Source organism: Festucalex cinctus, chromosome 11 (genome assembly GCF_051991245.1).
Source record: "Festucalex cinctus isolate MCC-2025b chromosome 11, RoL_Fcin_1.0, whole genome shotgun sequence".
NCBI lineage: Eukaryota > Metazoa > Chordata > Actinopteri > Syngnathiformes > Syngnathidae > Festucalex > Festucalex cinctus.
This window is the reverse complement of record NC_135421.1, coordinates 13,531,125-13,552,231: the sequence shown is the minus strand read 5'-3', so window position 1 is coordinate 13,552,231 and position 21,107 is coordinate 13,531,125. Positions and strand designations below refer to the sequence as shown.

The 21,107-nt window shown below is 39.7% G+C and overlaps 1 protein-coding gene across 4 annotated transcripts in view; it reads left to right on the top strand.

Annotated features, from left to right (window-relative positions):
* The window catches only part of il1rapl1a (interleukin 1 receptor accessory protein-like 1a), a 287,392-nt gene that overhangs the window by 203,882 nt on the left and 62,403 nt on the right, over positions 1–21,107 (top strand). For all 4 annotated transcript variants that reach the window (XM_077536446.1, XM_077536448.1, XM_077536445.1 and 1 more), the window contains exon 6: positions 1,761–1,835. In XM_077536446.1, coding sequence (XP_077392572.1) covers positions 1,761–1,835 — 75 coding nt within the window. The remainder of the gene's footprint in view (positions 1–1,760; positions 1,836–21,107) is intronic.

The window sequence follows — 21,107 nt, the reverse complement described above, 5'->3', positions numbered from 1 at the left end:
CTTGTTAGAGAGGTCTGGTAATAAGTCCGGAGAAGAAAGAGCTTGTGAGGACACTCAGAGGAAGCATCTTTATTTGGGCAGGGAGAAAAAGGCCGAAAAACGCTGCCGTTGCAAATTCACCGCTTCATAATTAGATGTGCCTGAAAAGTATGCTGCCGGGAGTCGTCTGTTTTATTCAATACAGGCTTCTCTTTTTTTTTTTATCGCTGAAGTGCAAATGTGTGTGTACTCAAAGCAATATAGCAGCATAAAAATGTTCGCTGTCTACGAGGTAGGACAGTGATAGAAACACGAAATCTAAACACAGATGTGACTTCGTTTGACTCACCTCTTAACTGCTCAGTCTTGTAGTTACAACGAAAGCCCTTTGTGTTCTTTTAACCCCCCGCCTCTTTTAGAGCGCGACCTTCTTCGCAGAACACACAATTGCTTTTAACAACAGTGAAACTGCTCCATGTTGTCAACATTTCCCGGCGGAAGCAGCAGCTCTCGAGGCAGGCTTCTGTACAATTAGCATCATTCCCAAGACCCGTGATGTCTACTTTGTGGATAGATCACTCCTTCTCAAATTGGGGGCCGTGTTTGACCCCAAGGCACTTTTTTTATTTTATTTTATTTTTTGGCCATATTACAATAAATTTTAATTGCTCATTATCTTCAGTAGGTGGCAGTAGCATTGTCACTACTCTGTAGAGGCGTACTTCACAATTTCAGAGACAAATAATACGATTTATAGTCGTGGCGGAGAGTTGGGGGTATTCTTCTTCCTGGTGGACATGTAACAAAAATGAATTGAGAAGCACTGGGTTAGATGCTTAAAATGAGTTTGATCGGATTTTGTACAAAATACAAGTTATTTTTGCTTTATTTATTTATTTAAAATAAGAGTGAAAATTGCCAGAAGCTTCACATTGATATCAGTAACCAAATTTCATAAAGTGGGAAGTCAATCCAAAGGTTTTCTTTACAATAATATGTTTTATGTAGCCCCACTACTGTAAACACAATTTCTGATTAATATTACTTTGTTGGAATATGATTTAAGTGGTAAAATCCACCTGTTTTTATCTGTCTCAACGGGCACCCATTTTGCCTCAGGTAATGACCAATCACTGTTCTGGTTTCTGAGCCATGATTGGTCATTGCTTGAGCCCTCAGCATGCAATGTCAAAATGGCCGCCCCGTGAGATGGATAAAAACGTGTGGATTTTGGTTCTTATACATTTTTCACAATAGTGTGACTGCATAGAACATATTTTCAAGAAAATGTTTGGGTTGACTTCTCCGTCAGCTTTAAAAACATCAATTCTGAACACTCTGTGTCAAAACCTCGAGTGTGAACGACTTAAACCTGTCAGGTAGAAACTTGTAGTTGAACACTTACGCAGTGAAGCATGTCTACCATCTTTGTCGCTTGTGTTAGTATGACAATTTCTACATAATTCTGACAATGGTCCAACGATGCCAAACAGGAACAAAACAAAGAAAAGAGTTGTCACTCTGGAATATATTTGTTCACCTGGCTGTACCGTTTAAAAATTGCCTGCTTTTCCCCTAAAGTCAACTGAGAGAGCCCTATGACTCTGTATATGATAAGAAGTATAGAAAATGTGGAAAAAATGTGATAAGATCAGTTGGAAAGCCTTTGCAAATGTCTACAGGACAAATGTCGAATACAAATCCTGAGAAAACGATTTGCTGTCCGTTTTTTTTTTTTTTTCCCCCTCATGATGTTAAAGTGTGTCTCCTCTACTTTTCAGCCCCTTTGACCGACAAGCCGCCCAAGATCCTGTTCCCCTCGGAAAACAAGATTACCAACATGGAGCTACAGCTAGGTAAGATTTGTTCCACTGGTATTATTATCTGTGTCGCTCTCACATGACACCCGACAGACTTCATAAATCCTCTCCAACACGCTTGAGGATGCTGGGTGACACCTGTATTTGCTGGTAAAAGAAGGGTGAAGACATTTTCTATGGATGGAAGTTATAATTGATTGATTGATCATTAAGTGTAGAATATATTATTGAGCCTTAAAGCAATTGAGGCAAACATCATCTTGGAAATCTTCAGGATGAATCTAAATGCACTAATCTTTACCCATGAAGTTAATTTGACCTCCAAACTTTTGAATGAACATGACCCACTACTCAAAGTTTCAGTCCTTTTTTCACAACTTGCTTTTCTCTACAAAAGGCCTGAACGTCGAAATTCACACGAGGTGTTTGATCCATAATTGGACAACACTTTTCTTTGATTCAATTGAAAATTGGATTAAACACCTCTTCGTCATTCTGTTCACACTTCAGACAACACATAACAATTGATCAAAAACAAACAGCTTCAAACATGTTCTTATAGGCAAGTGGCCACTGAGCTTGAAGTGCCTGGAATAGTTACAGAATGGCAAAGATACGGACGTCATCAGAAATATATTGATCGATTCGTGGATCAAACACCTGTTGTGAATTCTCCACGTTCAGCTTCTTGTTAAAGAACAATATGGGCAAAGAGTACTGAAATATTGAACAGGTTGGCATTTACTTTCAGAAGTTTATAGGACAAATTAACCTCATGTCTAATGGTTACTGTGCAATTTTAAGTTTATCCTGACATTTATCTGAAACACGAATATCTATGGAAGCCCATTCCGCCAGTTTAAAAAAAAAAAATAAAAAATTGTTTTTTTCTTTCTTTCATTGTCAGAGGCCAGTTTCCACTAGTAGGGGAATTCTTAGGTTTTTTTTTTTATTCTTTTGTTTTGTTTTTTGTTTTTTTAAGACCGACAGAATCCACCAGTGTTTTTTTTTTTTTATTCATTTTTAACACCGACATAATCTGCCAGTGTTTTTTTTTTTTGGTGGGGGGTATTTTTTTAAAATATTATTTATTTATTTTTAACACCGACATAATCTGCCAGGTTTTTTTTTTCTTTTTACACCATCAAATCTGCCAGTGAAAACAAGTTTGTTTTTCTTTTTGTTTTTTTTAAGAATCCGCCGCCAGTGGCGAAGAAAAAAAAGTTTTTTTTATTTATTTATTTATTTATTTTATTTTAGTATTTTTTTTAGTAGAAGACCAAGACGGCAAGCGCAAACCTTCCATCAGATTCAACCATGCGGATTCAACTTTCAGGCCATTTGTACGTGTCGATGAAGTTGCATCAGTCAAAATGAGCGTTAGTGCTGGGCGATATGGGAAAAAAATTCCATCACGATGGGCCATTTTATATCACGATAATGATATAGATATATTTGCAGTTCTTCCATGAAAAATTATACAACATAGTTTGCTTACATGTTCACACTTTATTTGTAAGTAACATTAATGAATGTCACAAATGAATCCAGTAGTGCTGCAATATAAAATAATAAATGTAATCAAAGGAGGCACAGTAGCCTACACATTCTTATAAGGCAAAAAAAAATAAAGTTCAGACATTTTCGGTAAAAGCAACAAAAAATATTTTTCAAAGTGCAAAGTTTCAACTTTCTTATGTCTGTAGCTTTGTAGTGCAGCTAGAGTAGTAGATCAACAGTACCTAACATTATTTGCATGTGGCAAATGCAATTATATGAAAATAAACATTCTGTTTGACAGAATCTGCAATCAAACGCGCTATCGCCAGCAAGGTGTTTCTGTCGTACGGGTTGACACGCACAAAGGAATCCTGTATGTTCAGTTAACTTTGGTTGTTCCGGATTCACATTAATTGTCTTTATTGATTCGCATCGGTAGGATAGTCATGTGCTCTTTTTCGTTCTTCTTCTCAAGGCTATAATATAGGTTTGTTGTGTTCGCGTCAGGTGCTGGAACGTTCCTGTGGCACAACTTGGATGTTACGGTACTGTTTTATGCTCCACGTCGGGCTTCGTGAAACCAAAATGAAACCAAACAAGGGATGTACCGCCTTTTTTTTTTTTTTGCCAAAAAAAGTGCCTCTGTCTGTGAGTTAAGATGCAACGTGTTCCATTTCGGGAGCCGCTCTTTTACCTTCTTCCTACTCCATCGTCTGACTTGCTTGTGTGTGAGATTGTGCGCGTGATTGCGCATGTGTTAACGTAAAGCAGCGTGATGTCACAAATCCAGGCAAGATGCTGTTATAAACGATGCCGCAAAGTAAAACCAAATGACGTAAATGTTAAGCAGATGTAAGTTGTTCTGCAAAAGTCATTTCATTCTTGTTTGGCACTTAACTCATTTGCTCCCAATAATGTGTAAATACGTTTTTTTTAATGTTTTAAGTGTCCCAAAGACGTATTTATACGTCTTTTTTTTTTTTTCTTTTTTTTTTTTTTTTTTTTTTTAATGCTAGAGCATACAGAAGGCTTTGATGCAGCCTCTCAACTGCAAAGAACGGTTGCAGAAATGGTAGTTATTACACAAACGGCCAGCAGGTGGCAGCAGAGCAAAGGAGATCAACCAGAGTCATCTAGAAAAAAAAGCTAAATTACTTAGAATTTTGAATAGATTTGTGAAAACTGATGAAACTTAGCTCTCTTCTAATGCTAATAGCTGCAAAACGGAAACAGATAGAAACATAATTTTTTTTCCTGATGAAAGAAGAAACTTTAATCTTTCTTTTGATAGGTTCCATGCTTTTGGAGCAATAGAACACAATATTCTGTGGGCCTTGCAAAATCCGTCAAAATCCAGTAAAACAGCCGGGAGCGAACGGGATTGCTTCTGTGAAAACGGCTGGGAGTGAATGAGTTAAATACATCAAGTGCATGCATAATGATAAAAAATAATACTGTAATGTTCTAATACTGCATACAGTATGGACATCTTTGTCTAAAAAGAGTGTTAATGATGATCGAGACGATAGGTAAGAAAGGGCACGATAAACATTTTCTATCGTCATGAGCGTAATAGCAATCTGAAGAGACCGTTGGTCACCCGTCGAGTGTGTGCAACCCTTGCTTCAAAGTGATGGCATTGTCGCATATAGGTCTATAAAACCACAAGTCACATCATTATAATACATGTTGTCAAGTACAATTATACAATACTTTCATAAAATCAGCTTTTAGATTCTCGTTGAGTGCGACATGGTCTTCATGTTTGTCAACTGTTTTAGACTTTGCTCACCATTGGAGAGCTTGCGCGTGCCATATAAAAGGTCTTCAACTAAAAAAAAAAAAAAAAAAACTGGCAGGAATGGGCTTCCATAAATATCAGCTTCTTGTGAGAATTGTATGTATATATAAATCAATTAATTTTCCAATTAATCACAAATTTGCAATTTAAATGACTTTGCATCCCTGGTGTTTTCCAAATGGCAGTGAGTGCTAAGACCCCCCTGGGCTATTTTGTCAACAATGGTGAGCCCATATGGCGCACGGTTCCATACGCTGGTTCGCCACATGGGGAGGCGGCCGCTGCCAATCGCCGTTATTTGTCTTCTTCTTGACGTGGGGGTCAAAACATGGCCGAGCACGCGTGCGGCACGGGCGCAATAGCCTGCTGCTTCATTTCTGAGCCCCTGCTGACAGGCACATGGTGCGGGGCCTCTCTGGTGAATGTTGTCTGTCATGGCGAGGCACATCACACAAGATGGAGAGGTCTGGAAAGCCGATGAGGTGCAGATAGGGAGGGTGGGGGTCTAGACAAAGACAGCGCAATGATTCACAGCGAGTTAAGCTTTTTGTCTCCCACCTCACGCCGCCAACGCAGAACAGGTAGCTGGGTGCACAGTTGGCTGATCAAGAGTGAAAAATTGCTGCCGTTGATAAACTGACAGGCTCATCCTCGCATGTCAGCATAGCCATACATGAACGGGTTGCACAATGCCAGACCCTTCTGCTGTCTGCTGTTTGTATTGTTTGCACTGAGATGCTGACGAACTGTGTTGCTGTAGAAACATCCAAAGTCGAACGCAATTGTTTCTCCAGGACACATAATACACGGAGATTTGTGTCATGTGTGTTGTTTTATCCCACTTTTTTTTTTTTTTTTTTGGTCCAGTCAGCAAGCCAGTATGTCATTCACAAATTGAACTCGAACTACTTCCTGCTTTTGTGTCTAGAAATCACTGGAAATCTAGTCAGACTATACGCGAGCTGAGTATCTATGATTTTCAGCGAACCTGTAATGTCCTGATTTTTCATTTTGAAAATTTGTTATCCTTTATTAAAGGCTTTTATGCTGTATATTTAAGTATGCTTGAAGTATACAAAAAATTAGGACACTATACTACTAGTTTACTTTTCTTGTACTTATTGGCAGTATAGTCTACCAACTAACTATTAAGTGTACTTGTAAGTAAACTGAAATATATAGGCTACTCCTACTAAAAGTGTACATAGTGTAGTATATACTTGAAAGGCACTAACGGGCCTAAATTATAGGTTGAATTTATTTATTAAGCCCTGAACACAATGTGACTGGATAAGTCACATTGTCATAAGTGACATAAGTCTGGTTAAGCATTACCTACCTACTTACACTACCTTTGGTAGTGGAGTTCGCTGGATTGACCCCTGTCAATTCATCTTGGGGCTTTTTGCTGTAAACTGAACTTTAGACAAAAGTATCCTTCAAAGTATACTTTCAAATACTGTATATTTACCGTAAGTGTACCTTAATAGTGCTTTTAAATAGACTGTAAAGGATACTTGAAAGTATGCTTACGTATACTTATTCATATACTTTTTAATATACTGTACTTAAGTATACTTCTAAGTGTCTAAAATGGGCCAATATAATATATATATATATATAATATATAATATATAATATGTCCAAACTTTTTCATTTGAGGGCCACATACAGAAAATCAGAAGGACGCAAGGGCCACATAATGTTATGAAGAGAAATTGTGTTTAGTTCTAAAAATTGTACAAATAATTTACTTGTGCTTTTGCATATTTAGAAAAATGCTACATTATATAAACCAATTTATTCCAATTTATTTGTAATATTGCAGTAGGGTTATTATAGTTTTGGAAATTTTCATTTTAGTTTTTATTTTGTTTTGAGTTTGAGTTTGTTTTATTTAAATTTAGTTAGTTTGAATTAGTTTTCAAGGTGGGTCTGTTAGTTTTTTTTATTAGTTTTAGTTCTTTACTAAATGCTTAGTTTTAGTTTAGTTAGTTTCAGTATTAGTTTTATTTTTATTTTATTTTTTTAATGTGTATTACTTGTGCGCAATATTTAAAAAAAACACCATAGGCACAACGTCATTATTCCGGTTTATATCAAAATAAATCTACTAAAAATCACATTTAAAATCACCCCCAAAGGCTCATGCATTAAATTTATTACCAAAGACTAAAACGAAGGATATTTTTGCTATAATTATAGTTAGTTTTATTTTAGTTAGTTTTGTAAACATAAAATGTAGTTTCAGTTAGTTTTCTTTTTTAAAAGCATCTTCGTTTTTATTTTATTTCGTTAATAAAATTGTTTTGAATTTTAGTTTTTTCGTTAGTTTTAGTTAACTAAAATAAACTTTAATAGCACCTGTGTTTTTCGACACCCTCCCTTCTTACCTTGACCATCTCCAAACATTTTTGTTTTTATTTTATTTGAACTGAGTCTAATGCCATTTTTAGCATATGTCGTGGGCCACTAAAAAATGGACGGTGGGCCGCAAATGGCCCCCGGGCCGTAGTTTGGACACCTCTGCTCTATATTATGTACTTAAAGTATACTACTTTTTGGTAAGCGGTAGTTTGGTTTCTGGAATGATTGCCTATCCACCAAATAAGAAATTATACAACCAAGTGAATCTTTGTCTATGCCTATGTCTGAAAGGTGTCTCTGTGAGCAAGCTGTTCTGCTCTTCTGCCTCACTGCTACAAACCAGTAGGACACATGTACATAATAATCACCTCTACAATGGTTTTTAAAACGCTAGCATCACACAATAATCCCAAGACCCACATTTTTTCACACATTAATCAATCACATTAACAGTACCTAAAATGGTAAATGGTCACTCATTTACATGGAACAGTGTCAGCCACTAAAACCGGATAATTTCAGAAAGAAGATAAATAAGGTGTATAAAGTAATTAATCATTCTTCATCCTTGGAGCATATTACGGAAATGTGTTTACATTGTGAAAAGAAATGCATTCTGTCTCCTTGGAAACTTAACACACGACATTCCATCTTTGTTTACAAGTCACTAGCATATATCAGTTAGCTCGTTGATGGCTAGCGAGAGACGCTATAGGGTCGCGGCCAACATCACTCAGTGGTCCTCATCAAACTGATGGACCCTAAACAGAAGCTATTCAAATCAGACTTGAGAACTTGAGAATTATATCATGGAGAATAGAAACAAAAACTTCAGACTTCTGCTCGGTCATTCATGTGACTGCCGGTGACCACTTAAAATAGTACTCGGACACTGGCGTAGTCTTTTCTCTTTAGTCAGACAAAGTGTCTCAAGGAGCCAACAGAATAAGCATAGTCAATCTTTTGATGCTACCCGAAATGTAGTCTAGTGAGGCACACATGATATGCTGACAGCACAGTTCCTAAATTTAAGGCATACGTTTCCTTTTAGCATTCAAGAACTGACGTTCCCCTGCATATGTGTGTGCGCTCGTCTGTGCATTTTTGTGTGTGGAACAGTACAAATGGGCAGCCATCGGTCAGTGCCGAGCTTTTTGGCCGCAGTCCTGGCAGCAGTTTGGTTCTAGCTTGTCCTTGTCTGCGTCTGTTCAGGGTGATTTAGCATCTCGTGCCAGCCTTGGAGGCTCCGGGAGAGAGAATGAGAACAATAGACGTGAGCAATGCGGCAGCAAAGTTCCACCGAGAGGCACTTGAACTTCTCTGATTGTCCCATTACACTCTTGTTTTCACTCCATGGCCATCTAGAGTCAAGTGATGGAAGTCCCGCAGATTGAATTTCAAAGTTCTGCAAACCTAATTCTACAATCAAATTACCTGACGTAGTCAGATGGTGTTCGTGCAGAGACTTATTGCTATCCTATTGATTGGTGTTTTTTAGATATTACTGTGGGCATACTGAGCAAGTGGCCGATTATCTTGTGTTGATTTTAATGTAAAAATTGCCTTGTACAACAATTAATGGCTGGATGTGTCATCGACTTGTCAGATTAATTCCTACTTCAAATAACCTCGCACATAGACTTTAAATAGTCTATCTCAATTGCTAACTAAAACAGAAGCACCGATTAAATCATGCTAACAGCCTCTCAGATGAATTAACAAGCTGCATGTTGGGATTTATTTTAATATCTGTGTAGGCAGTGTCTTCCCGTACACAAACTTTTAAGCTTGATCTTTTCACAAGTCGAGTGGGTCACATCGCAGCTTCTTACGATTCTGTTATCATACTGAGCCCAAGATGTCACTGATGACATCACTGTGTCTTTTTAGGTTTTCAAAAAAAAGTACAGGTACATTATATTATGCGCTGATCTGCCACAGACTCCCTGTGGAGTGTCCCAGACCAGGTAAATATTTGACAGCAAAGATCTTTGTCTGCACACAACTTGTCTCTCCCGCTAGTATTTATTTTTTGTTTATTTCATCCCCACTTCCTTAATATTTGTCGAGTCACGCCCCGAGCAGCTTTATGGAGGTGCTGTGGCAGATTTACGGTGGCCAGAATGCACATTGATGGAGGCCAGCCCTCTAGGATTTTTAAGTTGAACATGGAGGGAGATGAAGTGGGAAGGTGAAGGGATCTAGTGGATGGGGAGTAAAATGTGTGCAGTACGCATGAAGATGAATAGGCAACCCTGCCAGGAAACACAGGGAGACATTTTCATCTTGTATGTTGCCGCAGACATTGTGGTTCTCAAAAAAGGCCCAAACACAACTAGCTGAATTGACTGTCGAGATGTATTGCAAGGTGATGGACGACAAATCGAGTGGAATGACAAAGAATGGTGAAACAAGAGGGTATGTTTAGTATGAGGTTTAAGAAGCTAGTTGACTTTATTATTTTTTAGAAGGAATGAATGAATGTCATGGGATATGGAAGCTACTACTTACATCACATTTGAATAATACTAACACAAGGTGTCATGACTAGGGTCATGCAAGGGTTATGTTTGGGTCATGACCGTGCGGTCAGGTGTCTGTTTTGAAATGATGTAACCGTCATCTAGTTTCAACTGGTAAGACGCTATGTGATGTCAGAAGCTATGTGATGTCAGGAATCTTTAATCTCTTTATCTGGTCAACAGCCAATCAGATAATTCCATGTCAGTCTTGTTACCCACATGTCTAGCCACAACCAATCAGATCAATTCGCTCTCTATATAAGTCTGTCTGAGGATTGTGTGTTTTTGTCAGATTATTACCTCTGTTCCTCTCCAACCCCACGGCCCAAGTTATCTTCGTGTCTCGTGATTCTTGATACATTCTCGTTGTTTCTCGTCTAGTCAAGTTTGTTCTACGCCTCTCGATGTTATGTGAATAGAGTTAAAATCTTATTTGTGTCTGCGTGTTTGGGATCCAACCCCAGAACATAACACAAATGAGGACAGGAGGGGAAATGTGAATCTTTAGATTTGGAATAATTTGTTCCAGAGTCCAGTCGCCATCAAATCTTTCCTGACTGGATATGCAGTTTTAAGTAAAATTATGAATTCTAACACAATAAAGGCAGAATGTTGTGGTAACTCATAAATGATGTCAGCTGAAGACGGAAGGTTGCTATGTTGCGCAAATGCAAACTTTGAGCCATCAATGTTTGTTGTTTCTTGTGAGGTGGAAAATAAAGTGTTAATTCAACTCATCTTTGACTCCTATCTCTTCAGCAACAGTATCTACACATTGGTGACCGTGACGTGACCATTGTGTCAGAAAAAAACAACCTGGCAAACCCACACTGCTAAATGCTAATCGCAAGTTAACCATTCTGCCATTTATCCATTGTCAATAGCATTTGTTTTCAACTTGGTTGTGTCTTTTCACAAAAGGCAGACTCCTTGCCAGTCAATTGCAAGACAAATGAAGTCGGACCAAAAAAAAAAAAAAAAAAAAATCATACCAAGAGGGAATGTAAGTCTTCAATTGGCCAAAAATGCATCTTTGGGAGAATGAGGAAAGAAGATTAAGCCTACCATTCTATTATTAATACTTTCTAAACAATAAAACTGTCTTCAAACACTTGACTCGAATAAAGAGCATACATAAATCATGCATCTCATTAAAACCGTCATGCAAGTGCAAGATAAATGGCATAAACAGATGTGATTTGAATGCACGACTAGTCGTACAGCAATTAGAAACCTACAAAAATGAAACTAGTAGAAGCACCAAACATAACTGCTCAGTCCAGTATATGGTCCCCAACATTTATTTTTTTTACGACTATTCGTTTCAAGGAATGCCACGATAGGAAGACATACAACAAATGAAATACAACTTGCCATTACTTTGAATTGCATTTATTAGGAATTTCTCTTTAACAATCCAGTCCCATCTTAGGGCAACGCAAGGAATTGAAAAAATAGAATTGTGTTACTTTCTGTATGTCCAGCCTACTTTGTAATTTTGTTTGGGTTGCCGTCATTTCAGAAATTCCCACTTGCCAAAAATAGGATTTTGCAAATGGAAGTAAGATATTCAGTTCTTCTTTGGCAGTTGTGAAGGCTTCATTGTCTCATTTACGAGCCTGTCACCACATATTACGTAGAGCGAGCTTGGTGCGTGACAATCACCAGGAGCCACAAACCCATAGTTTGAGTAGGAGATGATGTTGTCCCTGTAATGCAGCTCTTTTATTTTATTTCATTTTTTTTAGCGTGTGTAGACTCTTCTACTTCTGTTTCATTTGGCCTTTTCCCCTTCCCTCTCCGAAAACATTTGTTATTTTACTAATGTGTCCTTATCTTTCATGGCACTGAAACACTACGGACAAAAGTTAAGATGTAATCATGCATTGACAGTTGTATGACATGGCATATTTTCACCAAAAACTTTAAGTGTTCTTAGCATTGGTTAGGCATTCAAGAGTTGAGGTTCCATTGTTACTTCCAGTTGGATGTGTTGTTATTGTCTCCCGTGAGGCCAGTGTTAAAGGATCGGACTCACACACTTGCTGATATTAGTGTGAGTCTCTGCACTGCTCAGGTCACACGCTCGCGGGGCAAGTCGTCACACACTGTGTGATAATTGTAACTGATTGAGGACTTTGCTGTCCCCCAAAGCAAACAGATGGACGCATTGGAGCAGAAAGTAATGAAACTCCATTATTTCACAGAGCGGGACGCAAGCGCGTGCGAGACGACAAACATCGCTCGGCTCACGTGTTAGCCATCTGCAGAAGCGCTGCGACTCAGAAGATGGCTGATTTCCCTCCCCTTGCTCCCATCTATCTTTATCATCTCCATCTTAGTAACACCCACAATGCTGTGAGCGTCTTGTCGGAACGCCAGCGCCTAGGACGCACATTTTTCATTTCAATCAGGCAGCAATTAGCAGATTTGCTTGTGTAGCCAGAATAGATCCGAGCAAATCTACCGATTGGCTGTGAGCACGGGAAGGTTAATGTTTATGTCAACCTTGGCGCTCATTCCCACACTCCAATGTGCAATGTGTTGACTGTTTTCCCGTTCCAAGTTTTCCAAAGCGATTTCCAAGCAGTGCTAATATCCTTAATAGACATTTTTAAATTGCGATTCAGCTTGTTTGGATTCGCCATTTATTGCTCGTTTGGGCGCTGCTGTGAGATTAGAAAAACAGCAAATAAAAAAATGAACCCTACCTGTACATATTTGCTTGTCTCCATACACTGCAAGGCATTCCGTACATTTTTGTCAGTTTAATTGATACTGTCAGTTAAATTTAACAATATCTTTGCAAATTGCAGTCATGTAAAACTGCAGTGTGTGTTACCCCGGGTTTTCACCGGACGCGGTTGCGGTGCAGTTGCGGTGCGGTGCGTCTTGACTGCGTGCTCCGGACGGGTAAATTTTTTTGTCAATCCACACCGGCTCCGCACAGCTGCGGTCCGGCAGCTCTGTCGCCGCCCACTTCCCAACGTGTCTCGCGGGACCGCGCGCGATAATGTGGCATTTCACAACGACAAACATACAGAAAGTCTGTGCTCAACAGAGAAGCAGAAAGAGAGGTGGACTTCTTTTGATTTAACCTTTTCTTATTCTTCTGCTATGAGATTCCACGCAGCATCCTTTTTTTGGTTGTCCTTATAAAAAGGATGTGCCGTGTCATATATTATTTTGTGGTTTTCCACCTCCAATATAAACCTCTCCTCGTCCATGTTCGCTGGTGTCTAAACCGTGAATGAGCACATGGCCCGGCAACGCCCACGTCACGTTTTGCTGAAAAGCTTGCGAAATAGGAGCTGGCGAGTGTTTTATTCTGAAAGGTAACCGGAAATTTATTTTGAAACTGCGTCGGTCTTCCTGTCCCGCTCGATGTGTTTTGTGCTAGCTTGCCATTTGCCGGAGGCCTACCGCTGCGGCGTCCGGCAAAAATAGAAAATAGGTCTATCCTTGCGGAAGGCCTGCGGCACGCCGCAGCTGAGACGCAGTCGACACACAACGCACCCGCAAGCGGTGTAAACTGCACCATTCGAATGAATGGAATCTAATTGCTTGCGTCGCCGAACCGCACCGCAACCGCACCGCAACCGCACCGCAACCGCATCCGGTGAAAACCCGGGGTTAGTCCTGAAAACACGTATGTGCTACATGTAAAGGCTTTCATTTTCCACCTTTTTTATGTGTAGTTGTTCTGTATGAATGACACTGACATGCAAGGGACAAGTTGACCTGGCAATTTTCAATGGCATGGTGACCACTTTATTTTCCAAAGGTTTTCTCAAAGAAACTGGAAAGGATGTAGAGAGACACGAAGGCAAACTAATTCATTGTGATCAAGATTAATTTAAAGCCATAGATTGTATTGTTTTTTACACACTACTTGTGTAGATGTGGTACATGTTATAGTTATGAAACAAAAATGTCAAACAGAATTATGAGCAGTCAATACAATTTCATATCTACGCATATTACCTTTACATCATCACAAAATACATGTATTCAAATGTGCATCATTTTTTAATTTAATTTTTAATGTCTGATGACTTTATGAGAACAACCCACTCACTAGCTCAACTCTCATTAGATGTTCCAACACTGAACAAAACATAAACCCAACCGTTTGTTTTTGCTCCCATTATTCATGAGCTGAACTCAAAGATGCACGATATTTTCTATGTACACCCAAAAGCCAATTTCTCTCAAATTTTGTTCACAAATATGTCCAAAACTGTGTACGTGAGCACTTTTCCTGCGCACCAATATTTCAGCCGGTGTAATGATGATAATGATGCTGATAGACATTATGATTATTGTGTAGTAAAACTGCATATTTGTGAGTGGTCTAATAGTCTGGACAACCTAAGGCACACCTGTGCAATTATCATGTTGCCTAATTAAGTGTCTTGATATGCCACACGCAAGAGGTTTCGGCAAAGGAGAAGTGCTCAGTGCACTAAAAAAAAAAGATGTATACCGATTTGTAAACAATGTTTGTAAACTTTTTATAATTTTGTTCAGTATAGTTGCATCTCATAATTTATTGACCTCCGCCGTGCAACAAATCACATTGGTCATATTGGTGACAAGAGCAACACTTATTTGGTATTGTCGCTATTCACTTTCTTAACGAAAAACGAAACTATAGTAATTCAGAACAGTTTCAAAATATTGTACAGCGACAAATTCTCGTGTTAAATTGTCAACACTGAAAACACAAGTCATTGCTGACACATGCACAATTGACTTCAAAAAGACTACAAGTGTTGATCAAAGACTATGCTTGAGCTTGATGTGGCCCGCTGGTTTTAATTCACCTTGGTTTGGTGCAAGGGAATTCCACACCATTGTTGCAGTGGTAGCTTAAACATTCACTTCTTCTTCTGCCCAATTTTTGCTAATTAGGCCTAGTGGCGCAAGAGCTTACAGCTACAATTAAAACTGGCTTGCTCTATATTGTGCTTTCTAATGATTGTTACTGCTACATAGAGATCTGAACTAAGATTTGGTTGTGTTCACTCTTTTGAGTGTTACATGTAAAATCTTTTCCACTGATACATGTATGCAGTGTTGGGGAATCCAGGTCCAGAAAGTACTGACTATTGATTGTAGCAACACTTGCTTCTTCTCAACTGGCATCTTAAACGAGCTCATCTCCACCTGTTTCAGTGTTTTTACTTTCTGGTCCTGGATTCCCTAACCCTGCATTTATACACCTTTCCATTTTGCACAGAATACAGATTCAAAGACTTAAACATCAGCATCCAATGTGAACAAAACACTTGTTGGAAAGCAACAAATGCTGTTGACACAATCAGATCATTTCATATGGAAATTCTGCAAAAATTGGCACGTCAGAGCCATACAGAGGTCAACGCTACACACCCCCAGCGACAAAGGTAGGCACTTCTGTCATTTGTCAATTCCCATCAATTCCTATGCCCAACTTTCAGCGAGGGCTTCCGTATTTTCGCCAAGTGCTTTATCACGCAAACCCTCATAAAAAATACACAGACTGAGCACCAAGTGAAGCAGTTTTTACATCTGTCGATCGTGGACAGTACAGACGTTCCTTCTCATTCTGTGTATTTTTGCGAGGCTTCGCATCATAAAGCACTCACTGGAAATGCGGATGCACTAGGCGAAAGGTGAGCAGAGCCAATGACGGGAATTGACAAATGACGGAAATGCTCACCTCTGGGTACCGTATTTTTTGGATTATAAGTCGCAGATTTTTTCATAGTTTGGCCGCGGGTGCGACTTATACTCTGGTGCGACTTATGTGTGAAATTAACACATTATTATACACGTTATTTTCACACTAAACTGCAAGAGGGCGCTCTAGGCCTGTGTTGATAAGTTCAACATTGCCGGTAGAAGAGCATGGTCTACCTCCCGAGTTGGGGGAGTTGTTTAAAAGTGACACCGAGGATGAAGATTTCATTGGATTTAGTGATTTGGAGTGAAACTGATTGTTAGCATGTTCTTTATGCTAGTGTTATATGAATAACTTGTAGTGATGGGAACATAATTCACTCACGGAACGTTGGGACGAAGGGAGAGTTCCAGGTGGGAAGGTTTTGTTATGTGGAAACGGGGAGTTAGCCTATTAACTTCTAGCTGAGTGGGGAGTTGCTGTTAAGACCTCAGAAGCTGATGTCAATAAAACGCCAGCCATTGGCCCCGTGCTTCAACACTCCGCCTCCGACTCCCGTCACTGCTCGCTACAAACTCTTAATATGTTGCGTCGTTATTGACATTACCAGGCATGTCAGTCATGTAACGTTAGTATACCGTACACTTATTCAGCCTGTTGGTCTCTCTTTTATTTTTATTTTAAATTCAAGATGACGTGGGTTTTTGGTGTTGGATTTTTACCAAATAAATTTTCCCCAAAAATGCGATTTATACTCCAGTGTGACTTATATATGTTTTTTCCTTCTTAATTATGCATTTTTGGCTGGTTCGATTTATAATCCGGAGCGACGTATAATCCGAAAAATACGGTATTTGAATGACTCAGTAAAACTGAATGTCTCAGCATCTTGGTGCTATTTGTTGGACAGTGACAATCATTTTCGACACATTGGAAGAAGTTAATGTCAGGTGTTAAATACGTTTCTTGCATTCACTTACCTGTGTTTTTATACAGACCCCATCAAAGGGGAGATGTAACAATCACATTTGTACTGATTACATCAGTACTAACGTCTGATGTGACCGACAAAATACTTTCCCAACCGCGCTAATTGCTAGGGTAGAACAAGCGAGGGTCAGATGATAAACTGTACACTTCTGTTTTGCCTTTCCGGCATTCCCTTACACACAGATACATTCCGCCTCTGTTATTGCTCTCTGATTGCGGAAAATTGCCAGGTCGAATGGATTTCCCAAATCCATGTTCCCTTCACACAGAGCAGCAATGTGAAAAATTGCTGACTTTCCCAACCAGTATAAAAGGGGATTTCTTTCCACTCGAATCCCTTCATAGGGTGCCCACCCTCATCATCTCATCCACTGACCTCCGCAGAACACATCACTGAGGTTCCCGAAGAGTGTTGAAGTTGCATGCTGCCCCCTTCCATCCTCACTCTCCCATAGTTCACCATCCAACCTTTTCCCGCCTCTCTCGCCCGGTCGTCGATAGTGTGACAGTGTTGTGTGCTGAGCACAGCTGTGACATGTCACCTAGCCCCGGCGAGTGGGTGAAATCGAAATTGACACTGCTCTGGAGAGTTACACGAGGGTCAACCCACAGTCACGTCTCCGAATTGCCTCTTGTCACTTTTATGCTCTCTATCTGCCCACATACACACGCATTCATTGGTCCACTTTTCCCATATATCTGGTAGACCATCTCAAACCGTTTCCTTGTTGTTGTTTTTCTAGCACGAGAGAGCAGCACATCATTTTCACTTTCCTGTCAGTTCATGTATTGACATGTAAACACAATCTGACCTTTGATTTGTCTCAGAAAGTCATGGAATTAGAAATAATTAGTTGAAAGTGTTGCCATCACAAAACTGTTTTAGCTACTATTGTTAGTAATAAATAAATAAGTAAATAAATAAATCAAAATCAAATGCTCAATTTTGCTTGAATAGTCAAAGGAATAATGCGTAATTAAGGTAATTTGTATCACAATTCCACTTCACACATCAAATTTGTAAATATTTTTGGCTGTCGTACAACTGCAAAAAAAAGTACTGCTTCTTATACTGACACTTTTTGCAACAAAAAAATCCACCAATAGACTGAGACACAGTTCACGTAAGTGGAACATTTGAACTCTTAACGTGAGTCACAGGCACAAATGATTTTGGGAAAGCGAAATTAGAAAAGAATGAACAATGAAGTTGAAATAAGAGCGTAAGTAGGCAGAACTGACAACTATTCTGGTTTTCAGTGTTCTGCTGCTGCGAAAGACTGATAAGGAGTTACTGGCACCATGGTTTAAGTTGACTTTGTTGCCATTGACTTTTGCAATTGTTGGCCTCATTTTGAATGTGTATGCAATTTTTCTTATAGTGGTGCAGTGTGGGACCTCACAGAATATAGATGAATGTTAGTTTAACTATGAAAAAAAAATAGCAATATTTTTTAATTAGATGCAAATGTACTGCTGTTTTGTATAGTCATCAAAGAGATTATCTGCTGAGCGGGTAGAGTGAAAAATAGCGCAAATGCAGTGCAAAATTGAAACTATCCAACTCTCTGTATCATTGCTGTGTGTGTGTTATTATTACTTAATCCCCCTTTACACTGCCTTGAAAAGATGTTATTTTCCATTTGGACTCCTGTGTGGCCGGGAATTACACATTGCAGGGATGTGACTGTGCAGTTGGACACTTTCAGGGCAGTGTCACATATTTTCTGCGTCAAACGCACAATTTTCTGTTTGTGGGATGTGGTGTGAAAGCAGGTGTATCCCGCTTGATGTCAACAATGTATACATTTCTAATATTGTATGTTGAAAGACGGTACAAATAAACGTTAGTTCCTCCTAAGAAAAAACAGAATAATAAGTAATATCATTAAAAGGTTTGAGATGTAAGTGTATACTGCTATTTCTGTTATTAAAAAGATTGTCTGCAAAAATTATGTGGAAAATAGCACTTGCAAATAAATCATGGTTTGATTGCTTTAGGCTTTTACTGAACTTTAAAGGGATACTTGACTCATTGAGACATTTTCAGCAGTTAAAAGTGAATATTTTATCCAGAATTAATTTGATAACGTCATTATTTTTCCTGTACAATTATCTAACTTTAAAAACACTTTTAAAACTTGCTGTTGACTGAAGATGACATCACCTGTCCCGAGGAAGTTGGAAACAACCAATCATGGCTCACCTATTTTCTGTGTTTGGTCAACAAACTGAGCCATGATTGGTTGTTACCTACTTCCTGAGCACAGGTGATGTCATCTTCAGTCGAAAGCAAGTGGAAAAATTATTTTTTAAAGGTATTAATTGGGTGTGAAAAATAATGACGTTACCAAATTCATTCTGCAGTGGACAAGATGTTAACTTCCTGCTGCTGAAAATGTCTCAATGGGTCAAGTATCCCTTTAAAATATAAAAAAATATATATATAGTTGGCCATGTGGCATTCTATAAGGACTAAGTGGCACAATATTTTCCCCATGCTTGGATTACCTATGTAACACCACAAGTGTACAAGGTGTAGCTTTAAAGGTCACGTTGCAGATGTGCACAATTTTTGGTGTTATCATTCAAGTTGCTTGCAACCCCCCAGTGCCTCGGCTGCTCGCTGACCCGTGGTGCCCGGCACGGTAACTAGTGTGTCAGCAGAACAAAGCGAAATGTTTAAGCGTGTGAGCGGTCGTCATTTTTCACCGAGTCCCAGCCCCGGCGCGGGAGAAGGCTGTGGCGTAATAAATGAAGCGAGAGCGACGCGGCACAGGGCTGATGGGGGAGAGAGAGCGAGAGAGAGGGGTGTGAGGGGGTTGGATTGTGGTTTGATGCCGGGATGCACAGAAACGTGCTAGACAGGCACACAGCACCACTGTGCGTCCCATTCAGACGCTTGTTTAGCGGTCACTTGACGTTAGCCGGGCAAGGAAATGCAGGAGAATGGAGCGCTTGAGCCTTCATTCACAAAAGCCTGTTTGTTCCCCGAGGCAGCCGCCTGTCGCGAGACTGTCAGCCACTGTCTTTTAGTGGCTGCAGTTTTACAGGCCCGTCCAGTATGCCTGCTTCTAATAGACCTTATCAGGGGCCGTTGAGCCGATTCAGCGCCTTGAATCAGTGGCAGACGCTGTCACTGCGAAAGAGCCGTCTGACTGGCTGCTCACTCCACTGCCCAATTAATGTCGTTGTTGGCCTTCCCGGAAAAAAAAGATGAGTCTTAGAAAGGGAGGCGCAAAGCAAAAGTTTGGTGACAACTTTCTACTAGGCAGAATGTCAAGCATATAACCAACGAAGGGCTTGTTAGCCTTAGAAAAAATATATATATATATTTCAAATATTTTCCTGCCTGAAATAATTTGTTGAATTTCTCATTTCCATTTACAGTTCTGTCACGCAGTTGGTAGTGTAGCGATTCCCATAGTTGGCAGCAGAATCAATGCAATGGATGTGGTAGTCCACCTTTTGTGCCTAATCTGGTTTAGAAAGACAGTTGCGATATTAGTAATACAAAGTTTCAAATAGCTTACATTAGAGCAGCTAGGGCAGGGTCAAATCCCATTCACTGCCCTAGTCAAATGTCTGACTAGCCAAAGTGGATATAATTGACTGCTATTTCTATAGTACGTTTTTTATCTCTTGTGCCCAAAGCACTTTTCATAGCCTCACATTCACCACTGCCAGGTCCACTGGGAGCAAATCGGTGTTCAGTGTCTCAAGGGCACTTTCACATGGTCTCCAGGGGTGAGGATTGAACCCGCAACCTCGGGAGATGACCGCTCTACCACTGAGCCACGCCACGTAGTGTACCTTCCCATATAAGATGACTGGTATAAGCGATTGGACAATTAGTAATTATGGCGGTTCATGCAGCTCATGAGAGTTAAATATTCCCTCAATGCGCCAATCACAATCAAGCCTGGACTGATTAACAAAGGTACATACATAGTCCACCTTTCCGTCTATTGCAAAGATGATTGTTGATATAGTTAACATTTGTGCAGTCGGTGTGGGTTTAAATCCCACTTATTGCCTCAGTCAAAATCACCTTATCACTGACTGATGTCCAGTCCAGGTTGTAGTCTACTTTTTGTCCGAAGTAAGGTGGGATAGGTTTCAAGTTTGGTGGCGGACAGGTGCGTTGTTTTTTCCGAGAGTCATATTTTCTCTTGCACCATTAGTCATGTAGTGCTTTACATATTTGGCTTTCATGCGGTTTCTGTAAGGTCAGATCTTACTCATTCATTCAGAACCACCCTGTTTTTGACGGCAGAACACTACATGGTGTAGTTTACCTTTGGCCTTAAGTCGTCTGGGATAGGTGGTTTGTTTCTAGAAGCCTTACAGTTGTGCCATTACTAAAGAAATGGTTTGCGTTGTTGACTTTCATGCAGCTGCCACAGAGTTCAAATCCTTCTTGATACCCCATTCTGTCAAATACAGGATGGAGTCTACGTATA